The sequence below is a fragment of the Pan troglodytes genome, chromosome 2 (assembly GCF_028858775.2).
Source record: "Pan troglodytes isolate AG18354 chromosome 2, NHGRI_mPanTro3-v2.0_pri, whole genome shotgun sequence".
Lineage (NCBI taxonomy): Eukaryota > Metazoa > Chordata > Mammalia > Primates > Hominidae > Pan > Pan troglodytes.
The window spans coordinates 44,540,224-44,564,376 of NC_086015.1; the positions used below are offsets into that span (position 1 = coordinate 44,540,224).

A 24,153-nucleotide genomic window follows, 5' to 3' on the forward strand; every position below is an offset into this window, starting at 1 on the left:
GCAATTCTCCTGCCTTAGCCTCCCAAGTAGCTGGGATTACAGGCATGCACCTGTTTTTTGTTTGTTTGTTTGTTTGTTTGTTTGAGATGGAGTCTCACTGCAACACCCAGGCTAGAGTGCAATGGTGCGATCTTCGCTCACTGCAACCTCCACTTCCCTTGTTCAAGTGATTCTCCTGCCTCAGCCTCCCGAGTAGATGGAATTACAGGTGCCCGCCACCATGTCCGGCTAATTTTTGTATTTTTAGTAGAGACGGGGGTTCTCCATGTTGGTCAGCTGATCTCGAACTCCCGACCTCAGGTGATCCGCCTGCCTCGGCCTCCCAAAGTGTTGGGATTACAGGCGTGAGCCACTGTGCCTGGCAAGTGTTGTCCATTTTTAAATTTTTTTTTTTTTGAGACAGAGTCTCACTCTGCCACCCAGGCTGGAGTGCAGTGGCATGATCTCAGCTCACTGCAACCTCCACCTCCCGGATTCAAGCAATTCTCCTACCTCAGCCTCCTGAGTAGCTGGGATTACAGGTGCACACCACCATGCTGGGCTTATTTTTGTATTTTTAGTAGAGATGGGGTTTCACCATGTTGGCCAGGCTGCATTTTACTTTTTAATGTAATTAATTTATTTGTAGTTTTTATTTTCTGGAGCAGTTTTAGGTTCACAGCAAAATTAAATGGAAGGTACAGAGATTTCCCATATATTCCCTGCCCCTACACATGTATATACAAGTTCTGATAGAAGTTCAAATACAAGTCTGGTATCAGCACAGTAAAATGTCAGTGTCTTTAAAAGAATGGAAATGCTTTTTTTCTTTCCTTATTCTCTGATATGTCCTAAACAGCATATGTGGTTTGATTGAGAAATAACTTACCCTGAAACGACTTAACACTGGTACTTAAAATAGTTTTTTAGAGCAGTTTTAGTTGATAACAAAATTGGGCAGAGAGCAAGAGTTCCCATTTATCTCCTGCCACCACAAAACACACAACCTTCTTCAATATTAATATTCCACACCAGAGTAACACATTTGTGACAAGGAGTGAACCTACACTGACACATCATTGTCATCCAAAGTTGATAGTTTACATTAGGGTTCACTCTTGATGGATGACACATATCCACTATTATAGTATTATATAAGCAGAATAGTTTCACTGCCCTAAAAATACCTTATGCTCCTCTTATCCATCCTTACTTTCCCCTTAGTCCCGTCCCAATTGACAACCATCAATTGATTTTTGTATTCTCTTCATAGTTTTGCCAGTTCCAAAATGTCATATAGCCAGAATCACACAGTACATAGCATTTTCAGATTGACTTCTTTCATTTAGTGGTAATGCATTTCGTTTCCTCTGTGTCTTTTCATGGCTTGATAGATCATTTTGTTTTAGTGCTGAATAATATTCCATTGTCTATATATACTACAGCTTATCCATTCACCTACTGAAGGACATCTCGGTTGCTTCCAAGTTTTGGCGATGATGAATAAAAGCCCCTGTAAATGTCCATGTACAGGTTTTTATGTGGACATAAGTTTCCAACTCCTAAATTTAGTTAAGCACCAAGGAGCATGACTGCTGGGTTGTATGGTAAGAGTGTGTTTAGTTTGTAAGAAATTGACGAACTGTCTTCCAAAGTGGCTGTCCCATTTCGCATTCATTAGCACCAGCAGTGAATGAGAGTTCTGTTGTTTCACATCCTGGCCAGCATTTGGTGTTGTCAGTGTTTTGGATTTTGGCCTTTCTAATAGGTATGTAGTGGTGTCTCACTGTTTTTATTGCAATTCCCTAATGACATATAATCTTGAGCGTAGTTTCATATGCCTATTTGCTATCTGTATATTTGCTTTGTTGAGGTGTCTGTTGAGGTCTTTTGCCTGTTTCTTAATTGGCTTGTTCATAAAGAGTTCTTTGTACATTTTGGATAATAGTGCTTTATCAGATATGTCTTCAGCAAATATTTTCTCCCAGACTTTAGCATGTCTTCTCATTTTCTTAATGTGTTATCCTTTTAAAATATAGTTTAATTCCCCCTCATTTTGTTTTCAGTTGTTTTCTCCAAAACATTGTTTGCTAGTTTTTCACACATGCCTGTAATCCCAGCCTGGATGCCAGGCTGTAAGAATCAGCAGCAGTTACGGGCTCCAGAGCTGGGTAGATGGGAGAGTGTTGGGGCTCCCCATTTGAAAGTGGAACTACTGGCTGAGGGCTCGCCCCTGGCTGTGGTGGTGGGTGTTCTTGTTGAGCAGACCTTACATGGGGCTCAGAGTTGTGGATGCAGGCAGGTTTATCCCTTCCCTGAAGCTCAAGCTGCTCCCTTCCTTCTACTTCTCACTCAGAGATTGAGCAGGAACCTGTTGTTTCAGGAGTCAGTGACCTTTGAGGATGTGGCTGTTTACTTCACCCAGAATCAATGGGCCAGCCTCGACCCTGCGCAGAGGGCCCTGTACGGGGAGGTGATGCTGGAGAATTATGCAAATGTGGCTTCTCTGGGTAAGGCCTCCCTCTGTGGTCCTTTGTAACAGTTTGCTATCTTCCTCAGATGTTTTGGGGATTCTAGTAGCCCTTGGGTTTGATGACTTCAGAGGAGAGTTTTGCAATCACCAGCCTCCAGAAATACTGGGTAGGGAAATCCTTGGTTCTCTTTGTTTTTTGTTTGTTTGTTTGTTTTGAGACAGAGTCTCGCTCTGTCACCTAGGCTGGAGGGCAGTGGCATAGCCATGGCTCACTGCAGCCTCAAACTCCTGGGCTCAAGCAATTCTCCTGTTTCAGCCTCCCAAGTAGCTGGGACTATAGGCGTGTGCCACTGTGCCTGGCTTCTCTTTGGTTTTGAAATTAGACTTCCTTATACTCCAGGAACAGTGTGGTCCTGGGCCCTGAGGGAAAGCATTCTTTCTGGCACCCTAAGTGAGCCCTTTGTTCCTTTGTCCATCCAGTTTTCTGGGGATGTTGGCCCTCCCTTTGTGGAAGGTTCTCCCAGGGGAGCAGTAGGTACATTTTTCCTGAGGGAGTTTGCCTTCTTCTGAGTCAGGGCCAGAATGCAGTTTCTTTCTGAGGAGAATCATACCTCCTTGGCTTTATCGTGGAGCACAGTTTGGACTTCCTTGTCAGAACTCTCACTTGGTCTGCTGGTGTTCAATTTCTCTCCCAAGTAGCCTGATGGAGGGTGGGCTGAGAAAGATCCCAGGAATAGCTCGGGACGTCTCCCCTCAATTTGTCTTTCTCTTTTCTTCATGAAGTAGCGTTTCCATTCCCCAAACCTGCTCTGATCTCCCACCTGGAGAGAGGGGAAGCACCATGGGGCCCAGATCCCTGGGACACCGAGATTCTGAGAGGCATCAGTCAAGGTGAGTATGAGAATCCAGTGGTTAAGTTTCTTGTTTTGCCTTCCTGGTTTACTAGGTAAGAAGTGTTTCTTATGCTGCAGGGTACAAATCTCCCAGTTATTTATAAGTCGATACTCACTGTACTCTCTGACCTCACACTGAGTTCTGACCCTGAGCTTTGAAAGACCACCTCTGGGAGTACATGGCCTCACGCTGTCTGCACATTCATGTGGCTATCCTCCAAGGCAGAAAAGCTGTGACCCAGTAGCTCCTAAACCACTTCTTTCTTACTTACTGGTGGAAGAGTTTTAATTGTATGCCATTTTTCATTGCAAAGAAGTGGGGTTTCAGCCAAATTTAAGGAAAATATGATTTTTTGGGGCCAAACTGATTTATTTGTGCTATAGCTATAAATTTTACTTTAGGCCTTCAGCCCTGAAAAGAATGGCTTTAATTTGCCTTTTTAGTATCTAAATCACTTAAGAGTTTCATTTGCCATAATCTTTAGATCTACATTATATTTACCATAGATGGGACTATAGAGGAAAGGGCTAGGAATATTCTCCCATCATAGCCCCCTACGCACACACATGCATACACACAAACACATGCACACACGCACATGTGCACACACACACCACCTAAAATTTCCCTGAGATGGCTTACCAGTCCTGGAAGGTTTTGTTTACTTGCGTTTCCGTTTCTTCAGAAGAAAATTTTCAAGCCTTCTCACACATTTATGCTTTTGTATATAGTGGTTCCTTTAGCACAGGTACCACAGTGGCTTACAGCTCTCTGATCCAACTTCTGTTCCAGCTGACTTTCTGAAACTAATCATCTTGTATCCCTGAATATTTTGTGGGATATTTAAATATAGGATAATTAGGACATTGTTTAGAATTTGGGGTGATTGCCTGGGTTACAGGTAGGGCTTTGGGATCTAGTTTTTTCCTGGTTTGTGTTTCTCAGTCTGCAAGACCTCTTGTAGTGCTGGAGCTGCTTCTCTATTCTTCCCAGTCTCTCATTCCTTTCTCCTCTTCTGGGTTTCTGTCTCTCTTTAAACATTTTTCACATTTCTCACTGTTCTTTCTTATTCTCTCCTTCTTTTTTCTTTTTTGTCCCTCCTGCCTTCTTTCCTTCTCATTCTTGATTCTCCTTCTTCCCATCACCTACCTTAGTTCAATTTTCCAGCCTTCCTTGTGGGGAGCACTTCCTGGCTATCTTTCCTGTTCCATTTCTGTGTCTTTACTTCTCCAATTCTATGTCATTATTTTTCTATTTTTTTGAGACAGGGTCTAGCTCCGCTGCCCAGGCTGAAGTGCAGTGGCATGATCTCCACTCACTGCAACCTCTGCCTCCCGGGCTTAAGTGATCCTCCCACCTCAGCCTCCCTAGTAGCTAGGACCACAGGGGTGCGCCACCATGCCCGGCTAATTTTTGTATTTTTTTGTGGAGATGGGATTTCACCATGTTGCCCAGTCTGGTCTCGAACTCCTGAGCTCAAGCCATCCGCCTGCCTCAGCCTCCCAAAGTGCCAACATTACAGGCATGAGCCACCACACCTGGCCTGTCATTATTTTTCTTTGTCTCTGTCATCCTCCTTTATAGATGCTTGTATATAACCATTTCACAGGTATCTTTAAAAATTACATTCTACAAGAGAAAATTAGGAACACTGGATCCTACTTTTCTTCCAGTTTTGTAACTAGGAACACTTGTGGTTTCTTTGGTCAGGTGGTGAGTCCTGGATCAAAAATGAAGGGCTAGTTATAAAGCAGGAAGCCTCTGAAGAAACAGAGTTGCGCAGAATGCCAGTAGGAGGACTTCTCAGGAACGTTTCTCAGCACTTTGATTTTAAAAGGAAGGCACTGAAGCAGACTTTCAATCTAAATCCAAATCTGATACTTCGAGGTGGAATGAAGTTCTATGAATGTAAAGAATGTGGGAAAATCTTCCGATATAACTCAAAGCTTATTCGGCATCAGATGAGTCATACTGGGGAAAAGCCCTTTAAGTGTAAGGAGTGTGGCAAAGCTTTCAAGTCCAGCTATGATTGTATTGTACATGAGAAAAACCACATTGGAGAAGGGCCCTATGAATGTAAGGAGTGTGGCAAAGGTTTGAGTTCCAACACAGCCTTGACTCAACATCAGAGGATCCACACTGGAGAGAAACCCTATGAATGTAAAGAGTGTGGAAAGGCTTTCCGTAGGAGTGCGGCATACCTGCAGCATCAGAGATTACACACGGGAGAGAAACTCTATAAATGTAAGGAATGTTGGAAAGCTTTCGGTTGTAGGTCACTTTTTATTGTCCATCAGAGAATTCATACTGGGGAGAAACCTTATCAATGTAAGGAGTGTGGCAAAGCCTTCACCCAGAAAATAGCCTCCATTCAGCATCAGAGAGTTCACACTGGGGAGAAGCCTTATGAATGTAAGGTGTGTGGGAAAGCCTTCAAATGGTATGGAAGTTTTGTTCAGCATCAGAAATTGCACCCTGTGGAGAAGAAGCCAGTCAAGGTCCTTGGGCCATCCCTGGTCAGTCCCCAGTGCCCCTCTCCAGCCATACCTCCTGTTCTTCTCCAGGGATCCTGTTCTGCTTCAGCCGTGGCTGTGCCTTCACTGACCTTTCCACATGCTGTGCTCATTCCTACCTCTGGGGATTTGTTCATGCTGCTGCCTACATCTGGAATACCTTCTTCATCTGCCCAAATAGTGCGTGTCTTCCAGGGTCTTACTCCCACTGTGAAACCTTCCCCAGTTATTCTCACCCCTTCTTCTCACTCCTCATGAGCTTTATCTTGGCAGTCTTACGGCTCTTATGCCTAGCAAATCTCCAGCCTAATTTTATATATTTTTTTGAGAAAGGGTCTTGCTCTGTCACCCAGGCTAGAGTGCGGTGGTGTGATCTTGGCTCACTGCAACCTCCCCCTCCTGGGTTCAAGCGATTCTCCTCCTTCAGACTCTCGAATAGCTGGGATTACAGGCACGCCTCACCACGCCCAGCTAATTTCTGTATTTTTAGAAGAGATGGGGTTTCGCCATCTTGGCCAGGCTGGTCTCAAACACCTGACCTCAAGTGATCCGCCTGCCTTGGCTCCCCAAAGTGCTGGGATTACAGGAGTGAGCCACTGTGCCCAGCCTCCAACCTAATTTGAGTTTCATTTGTATTTTTTTCATCACCTTACATGTGTTAACAGCTGTTTCAACATAAACTCCATTACAATCTATATACATTTAAAGACCGTGTTTACATAATCTCTTCTGGGTAGAAAATGGAAATACTTAACCTTTGCATTGGTCCCTTTCAGGCTTGAACAACAGTGGCTGTATCTGCATCGTGGGGTTGCTGGTGGTAGAACACTTTGGTGTTAGGAAAGTTTGGAAAAGAGGATATCCCTGTATTAGGCCATTATGATTAGAGATAAGCAGCCTGGGAGAAACATACAAGACCTGTGGCTACTGGTAGAGAATTGGAATAAGCTTCCAACAATGGACTGTAGAGATTAATGGAGATTGTTTAGTGGGCCCATGGCTAGGTGGGGTATTAATACAGTTGAAGTTATGTTGCCCTTGGCACAGATCTTTGAGAATCTCATACATCTGTGAAAAAGATAATGTGAAATAAACAGTAAAAAAAAAAAGTATGTTGATGGCAGTGAGAGTAATCATGTCTTTAAACGTGAAGTTTTTTTTCTTTAGTTTTGCTCTTGATAGCTAGATGTTTCTTTTAACTTTTATTTCCTAAGTAAATATACACAAAGGCATTCATCTTTGTTGAATCTGTTGTGCAGATTTTTCTTGATGAGCACTCTGGTTTTTTTTCTTTGTGAGCACTGGCTTCTATATTTTATTTCATATTTATGAATTGTAAATATGAATTTAATTACTAAAGAAATAAAAATAATGGTGTAAAGCCAACTCGAGGGGAATCTGAATAAGCCTCCAAAATTTTTTTTTTTTAAGAAATAAAGGGAGCTGTGTAGTGGGTCAGTGGCTAGGTAGGTTAGTGAAGTGGAATTTGGGGTTGCTCTTGGAAGTGGCCTTGATGAGGATCCTTTACAACTATTCAGAGGACTGTGTGAAGTAGTTACTGGAAAAAGAACTTGAATTATGCATTTATTGGCATTAATGTAAACAGTAAGTCCTAAGCATTGATGGAAGGGTCCATACATTTTTTTTTTTTTTTTTTTTTTTTTTGCTGATGTTGCTATCTACATGTTTCTCTATAGCAATTAATAGCAAAACCTTTACATTCTTGGTTTTTAAACTTTACCATGTGCCTGAATTACATAGTGTGCTTGTAAAAAGAAGAGTTTTCTCTCTTGCACAAATTCTGATTTTGGCTATCTGTGGTGATGGCCAGATCTTTAGCATGGACCATACTTTGAGAGATATGCTTCAAACAGAAAATGCCCACCCCTCCTCCTTTACCCAGCATAAACTCTATGGTAAATTCTTAAAATAATTGCCTTACAGTCTCCGTTAACTCCCTTGCCCTTCTCTTGCTTTGTCATGCTCGCTTGGCAAAACCTCATCTCTGACTAAATGCAGTTCTTTGCCTTCTCTGTTCCTGCACCAAAAATGATCAGGAGAAAGCATATTACCAGGCTGAACTGTCACTTTAAATTCATGACCAGTAACTTCATGGAGGCCCTTAATGTTTCCTGATGGTCATACTACAATTTTTGGAGTCCACTTAACTCCCCTGCTTTCCTAGGCCACTACTTTATACTTCCTCTCTTCTGTAACTTCCAAAGCATCCCTCTCAGTTCTCATGCTCAGCTGATAGTTATGTTTCTGCCTTCTGCGAGAGAACAGCAAGCTCCAGAAAGTGGCTGCACCTTCAGCCCCGTGCTAGAATGAGAACATATGGAGCCAACTTGAGTTCGGAGGGGCTGTGGCCACCTCGTTTCGCCCATCTACTTTTCAGCTTGCCGTATCTGATTCTTCACCACCGTATTCTCAGTCACTTCCACTAAACAGTGCCAGTGTTTTAAGGTTCTGTCACACTCAGTAACCCACTTCTGGTTCCTCATTCTGTGTCAGTGATCAGCAGTAGACTGAAGAATCCACCTTAGATTTGCTCCATACTATTAATTAGCTTACAAAATATCTAAGAGGAGCTAAGCTGGGATGCCACATAGGCAGAAGCCAGGAAAAATGACCAACCACAGAACCAAGTGGTTCCAGTGGAAACTCAGCAGCTGCTGGTGCCTGCTACTGGACTGCCACCCCCCATTGAAGAGACTGGACCACCAGGAAGGTCGTTTCACATTCTGTAGTAAAAATACCCCTACAATCATTTTGGTAGGGTCTTCTGTCTTCAGCCAGGGTGTACCTGCTCGGTGGGAGTTGGTTATATATGTATGTCCAAGTTGCAGGGGCTTCTGGGAAATACAGGTTTTGGATTCTGCCTGGGAAGAGAGTCATAGTATGAAGAAGTCTGAAAATGGGGAAGGGATTTTCAGAATATGTTGAGCAGCTGTAAAATATCAGATACCCATTATAGGCATTGAAGGTTACCTAAATGACAGAAGGATGCACTATATTCATGGGTAGGAAAGATTAGTTTCATCAAGATTTCAATTTTTATCAATTCATAAATTAAAAACAATATAAAAATTCCAGAGGGGTGTGTGTATAGAGAGGCAAAGGACACAGAGTAGCTAACCTAGTTTTGAAGAACAAGATGGGGGGTTTTATGCTACCAGATATTATATACAATGATCATCAAACACAGAACAAAGCAAAAAACAAACTCCCCAAACCCAAGTTGAAACAAAAAAAACCCCCAGACTGTAATAGTATTATTATTATTTTTAAAGATGGAATCTTGCTCTGTTGCTCAGGCTGGAGTGCAGTGGTGCAATCTTGGCTCACTGCAACCTACACCTCCCGGGTTCAAGTGATTCTCTTGCCTCAGCCTCCTGAGTAGTGTGTGCCACCACGCCCAGCTACTTTTTTAATTTTTAGTAGAGACAGGGTTTCACCATGTTGGCCAGGCTGGTCTTGAGCTCCTGACAGCCTCAAGTGATCCACCCACCTCGGTCTCCCAAAGTGTTGGGATTACAGGCGTGAGCCACTGCACCTGGCCTGTAACATGATTTGCTGAAATTTTAAAAAATCTAAAATAATGTACTGTTTAGAAATATACATATTTTATACAAAATTATAAAGAAAGCATAGAGAGGTAAGCATTAGTGGCACAGCTGAGAAAATATAAAAGGTAGTTCTGTCTCTATCCTGTCTCCTTTATTCTGCTACTGCTCTCATTCTGTCTCATCCCAGGAATCCAGTCCCAAGTGCTGCCTGCCAATCGTCCAGCACCCTCCACCTTTGCCACCTATTTCTTGTTGTAAAACAGATGTTTGCTTCTAAAATATAATGAATTAATGATTATCAAAGTACAGGCATACCTCATTTTATTGCAGTTTGTTTTATTGTGTCTTGCGGATATTGCATTTTTTACAAACTGAAGGTTTGTGGCAGGCCTGTGTTGAGCAAGACTATCAGTGCCATTTTTTTTCAACAGCATGTGCTCACTTCATTTTTCTGTGTCTTACACAGAAACTTAAAATATTTCAAACTTTTCATTATATGTGTTTTGGTGATTAGTGATCTTTTATGTTTCTATTGTAATTCTTTTGGGGTGCCACAGACTGCATCCATGTAAGACAGTGAGCTTAGTTGATGTGTGTGTGTGTGTGTTCTGATTACTCCACTAACTGATGGTTCCCCATCTCTCTCCCTCTCCTCAGACCTCACTATTCTCTCAGACACAACAGTATTGAAATTAGACCAATTGATAACCTTACAAACACCTTTAAGTGTTTAAGTGAAAAAGTCACATGCCTCTCACTTTAAATCAAAAGCTAGAAATGATTAAGCTTAGTGAGGAAGGCTAATGTCAACAGCTGAGATAGGCCAAAAGCTAGACTGCTTCTGCCAAACAGTCAAGTTGTGAATGCAAAAGAAAAGTTCTTGAAGGAAATGAAAAGTACTTTTCCAGGGAACACATGAACGATAATAAAGTGGCCGGGTGCAGTGGCTGACACCTAGAATCCCAGCACTTCGGGGAGCCAAAGTGGGAGGATCCCCTGAAGCCAGGAGTCCGAGACCAGCTTGGGCCACAAAGTGAGACCCCTGTCTCTACAAAAAATTAAAAATTTAGCTGGGTGTGGTTGTGCATGCCTGTAGTCCAATCTACTTGGGAGGCTGAAGTGAGAGGATCTCTTTAGCCAGGGAGTTCGAGACTGCAGTGAGCTATGATTGTGCCACTGCACTCTAGCCTGTGTGACAGAATGAAACTGAAAAAAGTGAAACAGCATTATTACTGATGTGGAGAAAGTTTTAGGGGTCTGGATCAAACCAACCACAAATTCCCTTAAGCCAAAACTAATGCAGAGCAAGGCCATAACTTCCATTGTATGAAGGCTGAGAGAAGTGAGGAAGCTGCAGGAAAGTTTGAAGCTAGCAGAGGTTGGTTCATGAGGTTTAAGAAGTCATCTTATCATAAAAGTGCAAGGTGAAGCAGCAAGTGCTGGTGTAGAAGCTGTAGCAATTTATCCAGATCTAGCTAAGTTAATTGATGAAGTTGCTACACCATGAGATTTTCAGTGTATTCCAAACAGCCTTCTTTTGGAAGAAGAAACCATCTAGGACTTCCGTGGAGAAGAGAAGTTAATCCCTGGCTTAAAAGCGTCAAAGGACAGCTCGTCTCTCTTGTTAGGGGTTCATGCAGCTGGTAACTTTAAGTTGAAGCCAATGTTCATTTACCGTTCAGAAAATCCTAGGGCCCATAAGAATTATGCTAAATCCACTCTGCCTGTGCTCTAGAAATGGAAGATCAAAGCCTGGATGACAGCACATCTGTTTACAGCATGGATTACTGAATATTTTAAGCCCACTGTTGAGACCTACTAAATATTAGGAAAAAAGAATTCTGTCAGGTGTGGTGGCTCACACTTGTAATCCCAGCACTTTGGGAGGCCAAGGCAGGTGGATCACTTGAGGTCAGGAGTTTGAGACCAGCCTGACCAACATGGAGAAACCCTATCTCTACTAAAAATACAAAAATTAGCTGGATGTGGTGGTGTGTGCCTGTAACCCCAGCTACTTGGGAGGCTGAGGCAGGAGAATTGCTTGAATCCGGAGGCAGAGGTTGCAGTGAGCTGAGGTTGCACCACTGTGCTTCAGCCTGGGTAACAGAGTGAGACTGTCTCAAAAAAAAAAAAAAATTTTGTTCCAAATATTACTGCTCGTTGATAATGCGTCTGGTCACCCAAGAGTTCTGATGGAGATGTACAAAGAGATTAATGTTTTTATGTCTGCTAAACAACATCCATTCTGCAGGATCCATTACTCCATGGTTCAAGGAGTAATTTTGACTTTCAAGTATTATTTAAGGAATACATTTTGTAAGGCTGTGGCTGCCATAGTGGTTCTTCTGTACAAAGTAACTTGAAAACCTTCTGGAAAGGATTCATCATTCTAGATGCCATTAAGGACATTTGTGATTCATGGGAGAAGGTCAAAATATCAACATTAACAGGAGTTCAGAAGACATTGACCTCAACCCTGATGGATGATTTTGAGGGGTTCAAGACTTCAGTGGACGAAGTAACTGCAGATGTGGTGGAAATAGCAAGATAACTAGACTTAGAAGTGGAACCTGAATATGTGACTGAATTGCTGCAATCTCATGATAAAACGTGAACAAATGAGGAGTTGCTTCTAATATAAGAGCCACAAAAGTGGTTTCTTGAGATGGAAACTACTCCTGGTGAAGATCCTGTGACCATTGTTGAAATGACAACAAAAGACTTAGAATATTACATAAACTTAGTTGATAAAACAGCAGCAGAGTTTGAGAGGATTGACTTCAATTTTGAAGAATGTTCCACTGTGGGTAAAAGGCTATCCAACAGCAACACGTGCTACAGATAAATCTTTTGAAAAGGAAGAGTCAGTTGATGTTGCAGCCTTCCTTGTTGTCTCATTTAAAGAAATCTCTAGAGCCACACTAACCTTCAGCAACCACCACACCGATCATTCAGCAGCCATCAACAGTGAAGCAAGACTGTCTTCCAGCAACAAAGACTCACTGAAGACTTAGATTATCGTTAGCATCTTTTAGCAATAAAATATTTTTAAATTAAAGTATGTACATTGTCAGATATAATGCTATTGCAAACTTAATAGACTATAGTATAGATTAAACATAACTTTTATAGGTACTGGAAAATAAAAATAATTGTGTGACTCCCTTTATTGTGTTAAACATTTTATTACAGTTGTCTGGAAGCAAACCTGCAATATCTCCAAGATATGCCTGTATTTTTCAAAATGTGGTCTTTTAACATTGCTATGAAGCTTATCAGTAATAATATCTTATTTCATGGTTGTCCAGAAAGAAGTTACATAACTTGTCTTAATCTAAAAATCATATCATTTCAAAAGCCTGATGATTTAATATCTTTCATAAAGAAAACTTTTGACAATTTGTTTTTAAGAGACAAAGTTTTCTATGTTGCCCAAACGGTTTGAACTCTGGGGTCAAGCGATCCTCCTCCCTCAGCCTCCCAAGTAACTGGGACTACAGGGCATTTGACAGTTGTATTACATGAAACCCAGTTGTAAGGCTAGCTCATATCTTTCTCTTAAATGAATCAGCAACAAGTGTTACGATTTCATTTCCACTGATCTACTTATTTGTTTCAATGGATTTGTGGTGTTATAGGAAATTTCAATTGGCCCAAAAGTTTCAATCTACTCCATTTTGCTGCTTCCACAAGGACACCTTGGATTTTAATAATGATAAAAAGATATACCTTCCTGGTACTATTCCCCATTTGACATTTAAGCACAGGGCATTGAAAGGTTAGACTTTTACATTTCAGGTTTGTATAGAAAGAAATGAGGCTCCGGAGAGAGTAAATGACCTTGCTAATGGTTGCAGTGGTTGGGGACAAAGTTAAAGTATATTAATGTGCACACTCAGCCCTGATGCTAACTTTCTAACAGTAACAGTCTCAAGTTATAACAGCAGTTTTCAGTGTATCAAGTAATTACTTACATGAAATAGGGTATTTTTTTTGTTTTTATTTCTGTTTTTGCAGGTAGTCTTAGCAGGTCAATTGTAATTTGTTCTTCAGTAACTATCAAACTGGTTAATTATGGAAGGAGTGATGTCCATTAGATTGTAGAGGTGTAAATAATGAGTGTCAAATATATAGGCAGCAGAAATCTGAAGACAAATTGTGCCTGTTACTGAGAAGGGAGGTTCTCTTCACAGCTGCTGTGAGCTGGGGACAGAGCAATTTTCTTGTACTTTTCAGATCTCTCATTTTCCATAAACAAAGTGCTTAATTGTTTTATAAACAACCTAGAAGGGATGTCTATATCACTTGCACAGATTGTCCATTTTTAATCTCTTGATTATATAAGCAGCTTTTTTTTTTTTTTTTTTTTTTTTTTTTGAGACGGAGTTTTTGCCCTTGTTGCCCAGGCTGGAGTGCAATGGCATGATCTCAGCTCACCGCAACCTCTGCCTCCTGGGTTCAAACGAGTCTCCTGCCTTAGCCTCCTGAGTAGCTGGGATTACAGGCATGTGCCACCATGTCTGGCTAATTTTGTATTTTTAGTAGAGACGGGGTTTCTCCATGTTGGTCAGGCTAGTCTGGAACTCCCAACCTCGTGTGATCCACCCGCCTGGGCCTCCCAAAGTGCTGGGATTACAGGCGTGAGCCACCGCGCCAGGCTATATAAGCACCTTTTAAATTTAAAGAATTGCCTGGCGTGGTGGCTCACGCCTGTAATCCCAGCACTTTGGGAGGCTGAGGCGGGTGGATCACGAGGTCAGGAGACCGAGACCATCCTGGCTAACACGGTGAAACCCCGTCTTTACTAAAAATCCAAAAAAAACTAGCCGGTCATGGTGGCGGGCACCTGTAGTCCCAGCTACACAGGAGGCTGAGCCAGGAGAATGGCGTGAACCCGGGAGGTGGAGCTTGCAGTGAGTAGAGATTGCAGCACAGCACTCCAGCCTGGGCGACAGAGCGAGACTCCGTCTCAAGAAAAAAAAAAAAAAATTAAAGAATTGTTTTCTACTCAAGCAGGGAACTGCTTAGGGCAAACCTGCCTTCTGTTCAAAGTTACTCCTCTGCTCACTGAGATAGATGCATATCTGATCTGCCTCCTTTGGAAAGAGTAATCAGAAACTCTAAAGAATGTAACCCTTTGTGTATCACCTAGCTGACCTGGAAGCTCTCTCGGTGCTTCAAGGCTTCCTGCCTTTTCTTCAAGTTGTTCCGCCTCTCCAGACCGACCCAATGTACTTCTTACATATATTGATTGATGTCTCATGTCTCTCCCTAAATATATAAAACCAAGCTGTGCCCTGACCACCTTGGGCACATATCAGGATTTCCTGAGGCTATGTCACGGGCACATCCTCAATCTTTGCAAAATAAACTTTCTAAATTAACCGAAATAAATAAATAAATGTTTTCTAACTATAAAAGAAATATGTGCTTAGAGCAAAAAACTTACCTAGAAAAGTACCTAGGCCTGAATTCCACCACTTTTAATATTTGGTGAACACACATATGTACACATACACAAATTATAAATTGCATATTCTATTGTACGTTTCTGTTTCTCAGCAGAATATCATGCACATGTCCCAATTAACAAGCTATAATATGTTTAATGGATGCATCATATTACATTCCATGGACTTATACTCTTTACGTAAGCAGTCTCATTATTGAACATTTAGGATATTTCCATTTTGAATCTCATTAATTTATTTAGAGACAGGATCTCGCTTTGTCACCCAGGCTGGAGTGCAGTGGTGCAATCGCAGATTGCTGCAATCACTGCCTTCTGGGCTCAGGTGATACTCCTGCCTCAGCCTCCTGAGTAGCTGGGATTACAGGCATGTGCCACCACAACTGGCTAATTTTTTCATTTTTTGTAGAGACAGGTTGTCACCATGTTACCCAGGCTGGTCTCAAACTCCTGGGCTCAAGTGCTCTTCCTTCCTTGGCCTCCCAAAGGGCTGGGATTACAAGCATGAGACACCGTACCCAGCCTTTGAATCTCTTTTAAATACTTTGAGAAACAACTTGTACATACATGATGATACAGTCATGATTTTTAAAAGTTCATTTCCAAGGATTTTTTTTTTTTAATAAAAGAAATAGGGCCAGGTCTGGCGGCTCATGCCTGTAAATGCAGCACTTTGAGAGGCTGAGGCAGGTAGATCACTTGAGCCCAGGAGTTGGAGACCAGCCTGGGTAACATGGTGACAACCTGTCTCTACAAAAAATGAAAAAATTAGCCAGTTGTGGTGACACATGCCTGTAATCCCAGCTACTCAGGAGGCTGAGGCAGGAGTATCACCTGAGCACAGAAGGCAGTGATTGCAGCAACCTGTGATTGCACCACTGCACTCCAGCCTGGGTGACAGAGTGAGACCCTGTCTCAAAAAAAGAGAGAAATAGAGAAGAAAGAAAAAGAAGGACGGAGGGAGGGAGGAAGGAAGGAAGAGAAATATTTAAATTAAAGTGAAGGGAGGAAGGAAGGAAAATATTTCAATTAAGGTGGAGATCCCTTTTGTTGTTCTCCCTGTTTCCCTCTGTTATTTTCCCAGAGTTCATAAGAAATATATAATATTGCTTTATGTATTTATTTTTGAGACAGGGTCTTACTCTGTCACCCAGGCTGGAGTGCAATGGCCCAGTCATGGCTCACTGCTTCCTAGGCCTCTTGGTCTCAAGCAATCCTCCTACCTCAGCCTCCCTAGTAGCTGGGACTCCAGGTGTCCGTCACCACACCTGGCTAATTTTTTAATTTTTATAGAGATGGATTCTTTTTTCTTTTTCTTTTTCTTTTTTTTTTTTTTTTTTTTTGAGATGGAGTCTCCCTGTGTCACCCTCTGTCACCCAGGCTGGAGTGCAGTGGCACGATCTCGGCTCACTACAACCTCCACCTCCTGGGTTCAAGCGATTCTCCTGCTTCAGACTCCGAAATAGCTGGGATTACGCACCTGCCACCATGCCTGGCTAATTTTTTTGTATTTTTAGTAGAGATGGAGTTTCACCCTGTTGGCCAGGCTGGTTTCAAACTCCTGACCTCAAATGATCTGCCTGCCTCGGCCTCCCAAAGTGCTAGGATTACAGGTGTGAGCCACCACGACCGGTGAGATGAGTTCTTGCTGTGTTGCCTAGGCTGGTCTCGAACTCCTGGCCTCCAGCTTCGGCTTACCAAAGTGCTGGGATTGCAGATGTGAGCCAGGAGACTCACATCTCCTGCATCCATTAAACATAGCTTACTTGTTAATTGGGAGATGTGCACAATATTCTGCTAATTTGTACCTTTTAAAAAGTTACATAGATGCTGTTGTTCCAGGGGCACTGGAGACAGTTATGCCAGGTACAACTATGTACAGTGATTCTATATTAGTTTTAGTGTATCATTTAGCAACTTTTTTCTATTAACAAATTGCTTGAGATATAGTACTATAGAACATGTGGTTTAGCAAAATTAGGGAATAAACCAAAGAAGAGAAAAGCTTTGTGTCCAGGAAATGGAGGATCAAATATTCATAGAAAAGTGAAGGAACAGGAAGACAATTGTGCGCCTGTCTTAGGCAACAACCAGTTCAAATTGGTGGAGGAGGAGGAGGATGAAAAACTGAGAAGAAGCACTCCAGGAAAAAAGGGCAAAAAATTAAAAAATCCCAATCCATTATTGTACGATGTCAGAACACCAAAGATAAAGAAAAGATTACACATCAGGAAATTGGATTCAGAATGGCATCAGGCTTCTCAATAGCAACATGGGATGCTGAAAGATAGTGAAGGATCGCCTTCAAAATCCTAAAGAAAATTATTTTCAACCTAGAATTACACCCATAGTCAAATATCCATCGAAAGTAAATTTATGTGAGCAGAATGCCACGCACTGACTGATAAATGTACTGACAATGCTGGAGTTAGAAAAATAATCATATTGCAAGCATTATAGTAAAGATTGGTTCAGGTAACAATCATTAATGGATGCTGAATCTAGAGGGAAATTTAATGAGGAGGAGAATATTTGTATAGTCTTAAATATCTACCCATGGAAAGCTTATTAGTTGCAAGAGAAAGCACAGTAAGCATCTAGAGATTGTACAACATCTTGACTGGACACAAAAAATTAACACCACCAATGAGAAGTATGTAGAAATTGTGATCTCCATATGTGATGATCTGAAAAAGGCACATCACTTGAATGAATTTTCTAACCAGAGACAAATATCTGGATCTAACCACAAGGATGCACCAGATAAGCCCAAAATAGAGTACGTTATATTACAAAAGGAGTTTCCGTATTCTTTAAAAAGTGTTAATTGGTGTAAAAGACAAAGATTGAGAAAAGATTCCAGATTATGGGTGACTAAAGAGACATGTCAACTAAATGCAATGCTTGATCTGACTGAATCTTCTACTAGAGGAGAAATAAACTGCTAAAACAGACATTGTTGGGCCAATTTACAACATTAGAATCTAGACAATATATAAAAACATTGGATCAATGTTAAATTTACTAAAGTTGATAACTGTGTTATGGTTATTTGGATAATATTTTATTCCATAGAAATATTATATATACACTGAAGTGTTTATAGAAAAAGGGCCATGGTGTATGTAACTTTTTTTTTTTTTTTTTGAGATGGAGTTTTGCTCTTTTTGCCCAGGCTGGAGTGCAATGGCATGATCTCGGCTCACCGCAACCTCCACCTCCCGGGTTCAAGTGATTCTCCTGCCTCAGCCTCCCGAGTAACTGAGATTACAGGCATGCGCCACCATACCTGGCTAATTTTGTATTTTTAGTAGAGATGGAGTTTCACCATGTTGGTCAGGCTGGTCTCAAACTCCTGACCTCAGGTTATCTGCCCGCCTCAGCCTACCTAAGTGCTGGGATTACAGGCATGAGCCACCACGCCCGGCCTATGTAACTTATCCTTAAATATTTTAGAAAAAAATGATTATTTGTCTATCTAATCTTGTATCACATATTCATTCACCCATCCACAAGAGAGAAAGAAAGGAAGAAAAAGAAAATGCTGAAGAAAATTGAGTAAAATATTAATAAGTGAGTCTGGGTAAAGGGTAACAAGTGTTTCATGTATATTCTTATTCTTAACAGCTCTTCTATAAATTTGAAATTTTTCCAAAACAAAAAAATATTATAAAGATATTTTAAGCATTCAGGCACTAAATAATTTAACCATCATGTTATAAGAATATGTGTGTTTCAGAAAAATGAGGAAATAATAAAAAGATTTAGGGGATCCAGGAAATTGGGTATCCAGCACAGAAGAAGGAGAGAATGATTCTCCTTCTCTCGTACAATTGTATACTAGGGTTAGGCAGCAACCAATCAAGATTCTAATAGAACAATAAGAGGTTGTGAGAGGGAGATATTCTGGAGAAAAAAAGGTGGGGGGAATTGATAGATTGCTTGAGGTGCTTAAGTGTTGGGGAAAATACTGTTTGACAGGTCTGTGGGAGAAAAGGGTCATAAAAAACAAAGCAAATTACAAAAAGAATTCAGGCTACTGTGAACTACAGGAAAAACAAAGTTGAGTGAGAAAAAATGTAATTAGAAAGCACTACTTAGTTTAGAAAGTAATATTTATGCAGCCATGATAATGTAAATGCTGCATTTCATTACAACCAAAATTTATGGATATAATAATATTGAGAGAATGAGAGTAATAATGTTGGGAGAATGGGAGTATAGTGAGATGTAAAACAGCTAAATCCTCAATAATTGCAACAGGAACTTAACTGATTCTAGCTAAAATGGATAACTACCTCTATGAAGAGCAGTGTAAACACATGTGGCAGCTACAGTTGGTTGTCTACAAAACATCCAGTCGCTTTCTTCCTTCTGTCTGGGTTTCGTTCAGCATTCCCTCCCTCCATTAGCCATGCACAGCAAGGTGCATCTCCAGAGGGTAGACATTGCTTGCTCCAAGTCAATTATGCTGTTTCTGTACCCCTTCCTGACCAGCTAGGGCACAGCAATGTGCTGCAATTCTAGCCAATAACACACAAGGGAGGGCTTCTTAGGAGCTTGAAGGAGTAAATTTTTTACTCTTACAAAAGAGACACTGAGGAAGTGGCCTTTCGGTATTGTCACGTCTGAATGTGGTATTCAGAGCTGTTGCATTCATCTTGTGAGCCTGAGGTGAGCCAGACAAAATGACAGAGGGCAGACAGAGCCCAGATAATCTCCGAGAAGTGGAGCCCGGATCACACTACACCTTATATTTTCTTTTGGAAACATCTTTAAAAGATAAAATCAACATAAAATAAATATAAAGTAAAAAAAAAAAAAAAGAAACTAGTACTTTTTGCCATCTAAATCCTTCATCCAGATGTTATTGTGAACAGGGTGCACATTATTTAGGTCATTTTCCATATGCATATGTGATTTTTGAAATAAATGTATGTATGTTCATACATACATGAACACATATACAATTTTTAAAAAGCCCAATGGGGATCATACTATAGGCCAGTGATTCTCAAACTTGAAAATGCTTAAGAATTCTCTGGAGGGTTTCTTAAATACAGATTACTAGATCCTATTCACAGAAATGCCACACTGCAGGGCATGCTCAGTCCTTCCAAGGATTAGTGGGCAGACACATCTGGAGGCCTGGCCACCTCAGACCTTCTGAACATTCATGACTCATGTCTCCACTCCTCCCACTGCTCTCTCGAGTCTTGAGGGAATAATCCCATTCTAGATTCCCCTTCTCAAACAGAAAAACACAAGGCCTGCATTGAATCCTCTCTCCAGGCTAGTTAATTCCCTCAATAAACTTAGGCTTTTAACAGAAAATGCCTGTTTTTAGGGATTATTTTCATGTCAGTAGATTCCAATGTGCAGTTTCTTTCCCTCCTTCTCTCCCTCCCTCCCTCTCTCTTTCTTCTTTTTTTCTTTTTCTTTCATTCTTTCTTTTTTTTAAGAAACATAAACACTTATTATTATTATTATACTTTAAGTTCTAGGGTACATGTGCGCAACGTGCAGGTTTGTTACATATGTATACATGTGCCATGTTGGTGTGCTGCACCCATTAACTAGTCATTTACATTAGGTATATCTCCTAATGCTATCCCTCCCCCCTCCCCCCACCCCACGACAGGCCCCGGTGTGTGATGTTCCCCACCCTGTGTCCAAGTGTTCTCATTGTTCAATTCCCACTTATGAGTGAGAACATGCGGTGTTTGGTTTTCTGTCCTTGTGATAGTTTGCTCAGAATGATGATTTTCAGCTTCATCCATGACCCTACAAAGGACATGAACTCACCCTTTTTTGAAACACAAACACTTTTTAACTGCTCCCATGAAAAGAGAAAAATCCAGATTTTAGTACCCGAGATACTGGCTACTCTCCTGGTAGAGGAAACAAAAATAACTCACTCCTTGATGGTTGGCAGCAGCAAAATCAAGCAAACGAACCGTAAGTCACTTTTTAAATTGCCCTGCCACATCCATGTATGCCAGATGCTGCAGTAAGACCCATCAGATGAACCTTTTCAAGATGCTTTCTGCCTGATTTACTCTTTCTGCTCTTTACAATATATTTTCCCTGCAAATGAGTGCATGCTCATTCTGCCTGATTTTCTACCTCCCGGCAAACCTTCATTACAAAGATACTGAGAAACAGGCTGGCAGAAACCTTCAGGGAACATCAGCAGACTTGAATCTAAAATGATTATGGGCCGGTGCGATGGCTCATGCCTGTAATCCCAGCACTTTGGGAGGCTGAGGTAGGCAGATCACTTGAGGTCAAGAGTTTGAGACCAGCCTGACCAACATGGTGAAACCCCGTCTCTACTAAAAATACAAAAATTAGCCGGACATGGTGGCGGGCACCTGTAATTCCATCTACTCGGAAGGCTGAGGCAGGAGAATCACTTGAACAAGGGAAGCGGAGGTTGCAGTGAGCCAAGATCGTGCCATTGCACTGTAGCCTGGGTGTCGCGGTGAGACTGTCTCAAAAAACAAACAAACACAAAACAAAACAACAAAAAAATGATGATTGGCTGGCATGGTGGCTCATGCCTGTGATTCCAGCACTTGGGGAGGCCTAGGCAGATGGATCACTTGAGGTCAGGAGTTCTGACCAGCCTGGCCAACACGGTGAAACCCTGTCTCTACTAAAAAATACAAAAATTAGATGCGTGGTGGTGCGCGCCTGTAATCTCAGCTACTTGGGAGGCTGAGGCAGGATCATTGCTTGAACTTGGGAGGCAGAGGTTGCAGTGAGCCGAGATCATGCCTCTGCACTCCAGCCTGAGCAACAGAGCGAGATCCTGTCTCAAAAAACAAACAAACAAACAAACAGAAAAAATGATAACTGTTCTTTGAAGACAAATTTATTCTAAATTAAGTGTGCTTTTCTAACAATAATGAGATATGCGATAGTTGATGACACATTGGTGAACCCACTAAACAAATTAATTCATTCTCTTAACAATACTTATTGGGTGCCTACTATGTGCTAGGCATTGCGCTAGGACTAAGATATCGTGATAAACAAGTCATCCCCTCTTGGACCTTATAATCTTTTGAGGGAGACAGTACAACAGATAATTGAGCAAGTTATGATAATTTTGGTAAGCACTTGAAGGAAAGGTATGGGGTATTGTGAGTAAAGAGGAGGGGCTGAGGGAAAAACGCAAATGTCCTGGAATAGTCAGGTACATGGCTCATTTGAAATACTGAAGGAAGTTTGCTGTGGCTCGAATAATGAGTGAAGGATGGAGAAAATAAAAAGTACACGATAGCACCATTTTACTAGTGTAACTTGCTTACTTGTTAAATAGAGATTTTTTAAAAAAAAATTCTTTTTGTAGAGATGGGGTCTCACTCTGTTGCCCAAACTGGTCTTTAACTTCTAGCCTCAACTGATCCTCCCACCTTGGCCTCCAAAGCACTGGAATTACAGGTTTGAGACACTGTACCTGGCCTTTATCAATTATTGAGAATGGAGTATTGAAGTCTCCAACTATATTACTGAGTTGTCTCTTTTACAATTCAATTCTTTTAATTTTAGTTTCATGTATTTTGGGGCTCTATTATTAGGTGCATCTATGCTTATAATTATTATTTCTCCATGCCAAATTGAGTTTTTTTTTAACTGTTACAAAACATCTTTCTGTCTCAGGTAACTTTTTTTTTGTCTAGAAGTCTCTTTTGTCGATATAATACAACTACTTCAGCTCTCTGATGGTTACTGTGTGTATAGCATATCTTTTTGTCATGATTTTATTTTTAGTTTAATTGTGACTTTGATTCTAAATTGTGTCTTTTAAGACAGCATATAGTTTGATTATTTAAAAAATCTATTTTGCTAGTCTATGCCTTATAAGGCCTACTTCATTTAAACTTAATGTAATTACTGATATGGTAGGATTTACATCTGCAACTTTGCCATTTGTTGCCTATATGTCTTATGTCTTTTTTGTTCCTGTGTTCCTCTACTGCCTTGGCCTCCCAAAATGCTGGAATTACAAGCATGAGACACGACACCCGGCCCTGGACTCATGTTCTTAAAAAGTTATTATTCAATGTGTTATAACCAATTTCAGTCATTATTCTTATTCCTTTTTTTTTTTTTTTTTTTTGAGACAGAGTCTTATTGTGTCACCCAGACTGGAGTGCAGTGGTGCCATCTTGGCTCACTGTAACCTCCACCTCCCAGTTCAAGTGATTCTCCTGCCTCAGTCTCCTGAGTAGCTAGAATTAGAGGCGCATGCCACCACACCCAGCTAATTTTTGTATTTTTAGTAGAGATGGGGTTTCACCATGTTGACCAGGTCTGATCTCAAACTCCTGACCTCAAGTGATCCACCCACCTCAGCTTCCCAAAGTGTTGGGATTACATGCATAAGCCACCATGCCTGACCATTATTCTTATTCTTGAGTTGTCTTAAATTTGGCTTCTAGGAGCCCTTTCATTCTGGCTCCTGTGTCCTTTGGCCCTCCTCCAACTGGTATTTGAGCATTTTTGTGCTTGCTGATGCAATATGATGTCCTACACTTAGTTGATACTTCCTGTCTCAGCCCTGGAATCAATGATTTCTCTGAGGAGCTCTGGTATGGGATGGTATTCAGACACCAAGAGCTGGCTAGATAGCTTGTTATCTTCACCATGGATTATTCAAGACTAGTTCATTGGTGTGGGCTGCTGGACTTTTCTTTCCTTCTTTCCTCCTTTCTCTCTTTCTCTCTCCCTCTCTCTCTCTTTCTTTCTTTCTGAGGGAGTCTCGCTCTGTCACCCAGGTTAGAGTGCAGTGGCGTGATCTTGGCTCACTGCAACCTCCGCTGCCCAGGTTCAAGCAATTCTCCTGTCTCAGCCTCCCAAGTAGCTGGAACTACAGGTGCACACCACCATGCCTGGCTAATTTTTGTATTTTAGTAGAGATGGGGTTTTGATGGGGTTGCCATGTTGGCCAGGCTGGTCTCGAACTCCTGACTTCAAGTGATCCACCCACCTCAGCCTCCCAAAGTGTTAAGATTACAGGCGTGAACCACCATGCCCAGCCTGGACTTTTCTTTATGTCTTGAATTATAGCTTCATGTGGAAACCCAAAGTGAAGAACAAGATTGATTGCTATGATCTTGGTGCTGAAGGATGATGACAAGGGATATCAACTGTTGGTTCTCATTTGAACCTTAGTCATCGTGGGATTTTTATTATAAGAAACAAGTAGGCCGGGCGTGGTGGCTCATACCTGTAATCCCAGCACTT

The 24,153-nt window shown here is 41.4% G+C and overlaps 1 protein-coding gene across 13 annotated transcripts in view; it reads left to right on the plus strand.

The window, feature by feature from the left end:
• The window catches only part of ZNF621 (zinc finger protein 621), a 17,639-nt gene extending 10,374 nt beyond the window's left edge, over positions 1-7,265 (plus strand). For 5 of the 13 annotated variants that reach the window (XM_016940782.3, XM_009445250.5, XM_063805602.1 and 2 more), the window contains exons 3-5: positions 2,363-2,489; positions 3,236-3,343; positions 5,057-7,265. In XM_016940782.3, coding sequence (XP_016796271.1) covers positions 2,363-2,489; positions 3,236-3,343; positions 5,057-6,117 — 1,296 coding nt within the window. In that variant the 3' untranslated portion in view covers positions 6,118-7,265. Of the gene's footprint in view, positions 1-2,362; positions 2,490-2,538; positions 2,620-3,235; positions 3,344-5,056 lie in introns of all 13 variants that reach the window. The other 8 variants (XM_016940786.3, XM_016940787.4, XM_016940783.4 and 5 more) reach the window with 2 other exon arrangements.
• Positions 7,266-24,153: the final 16,888 nt, after the last annotated feature.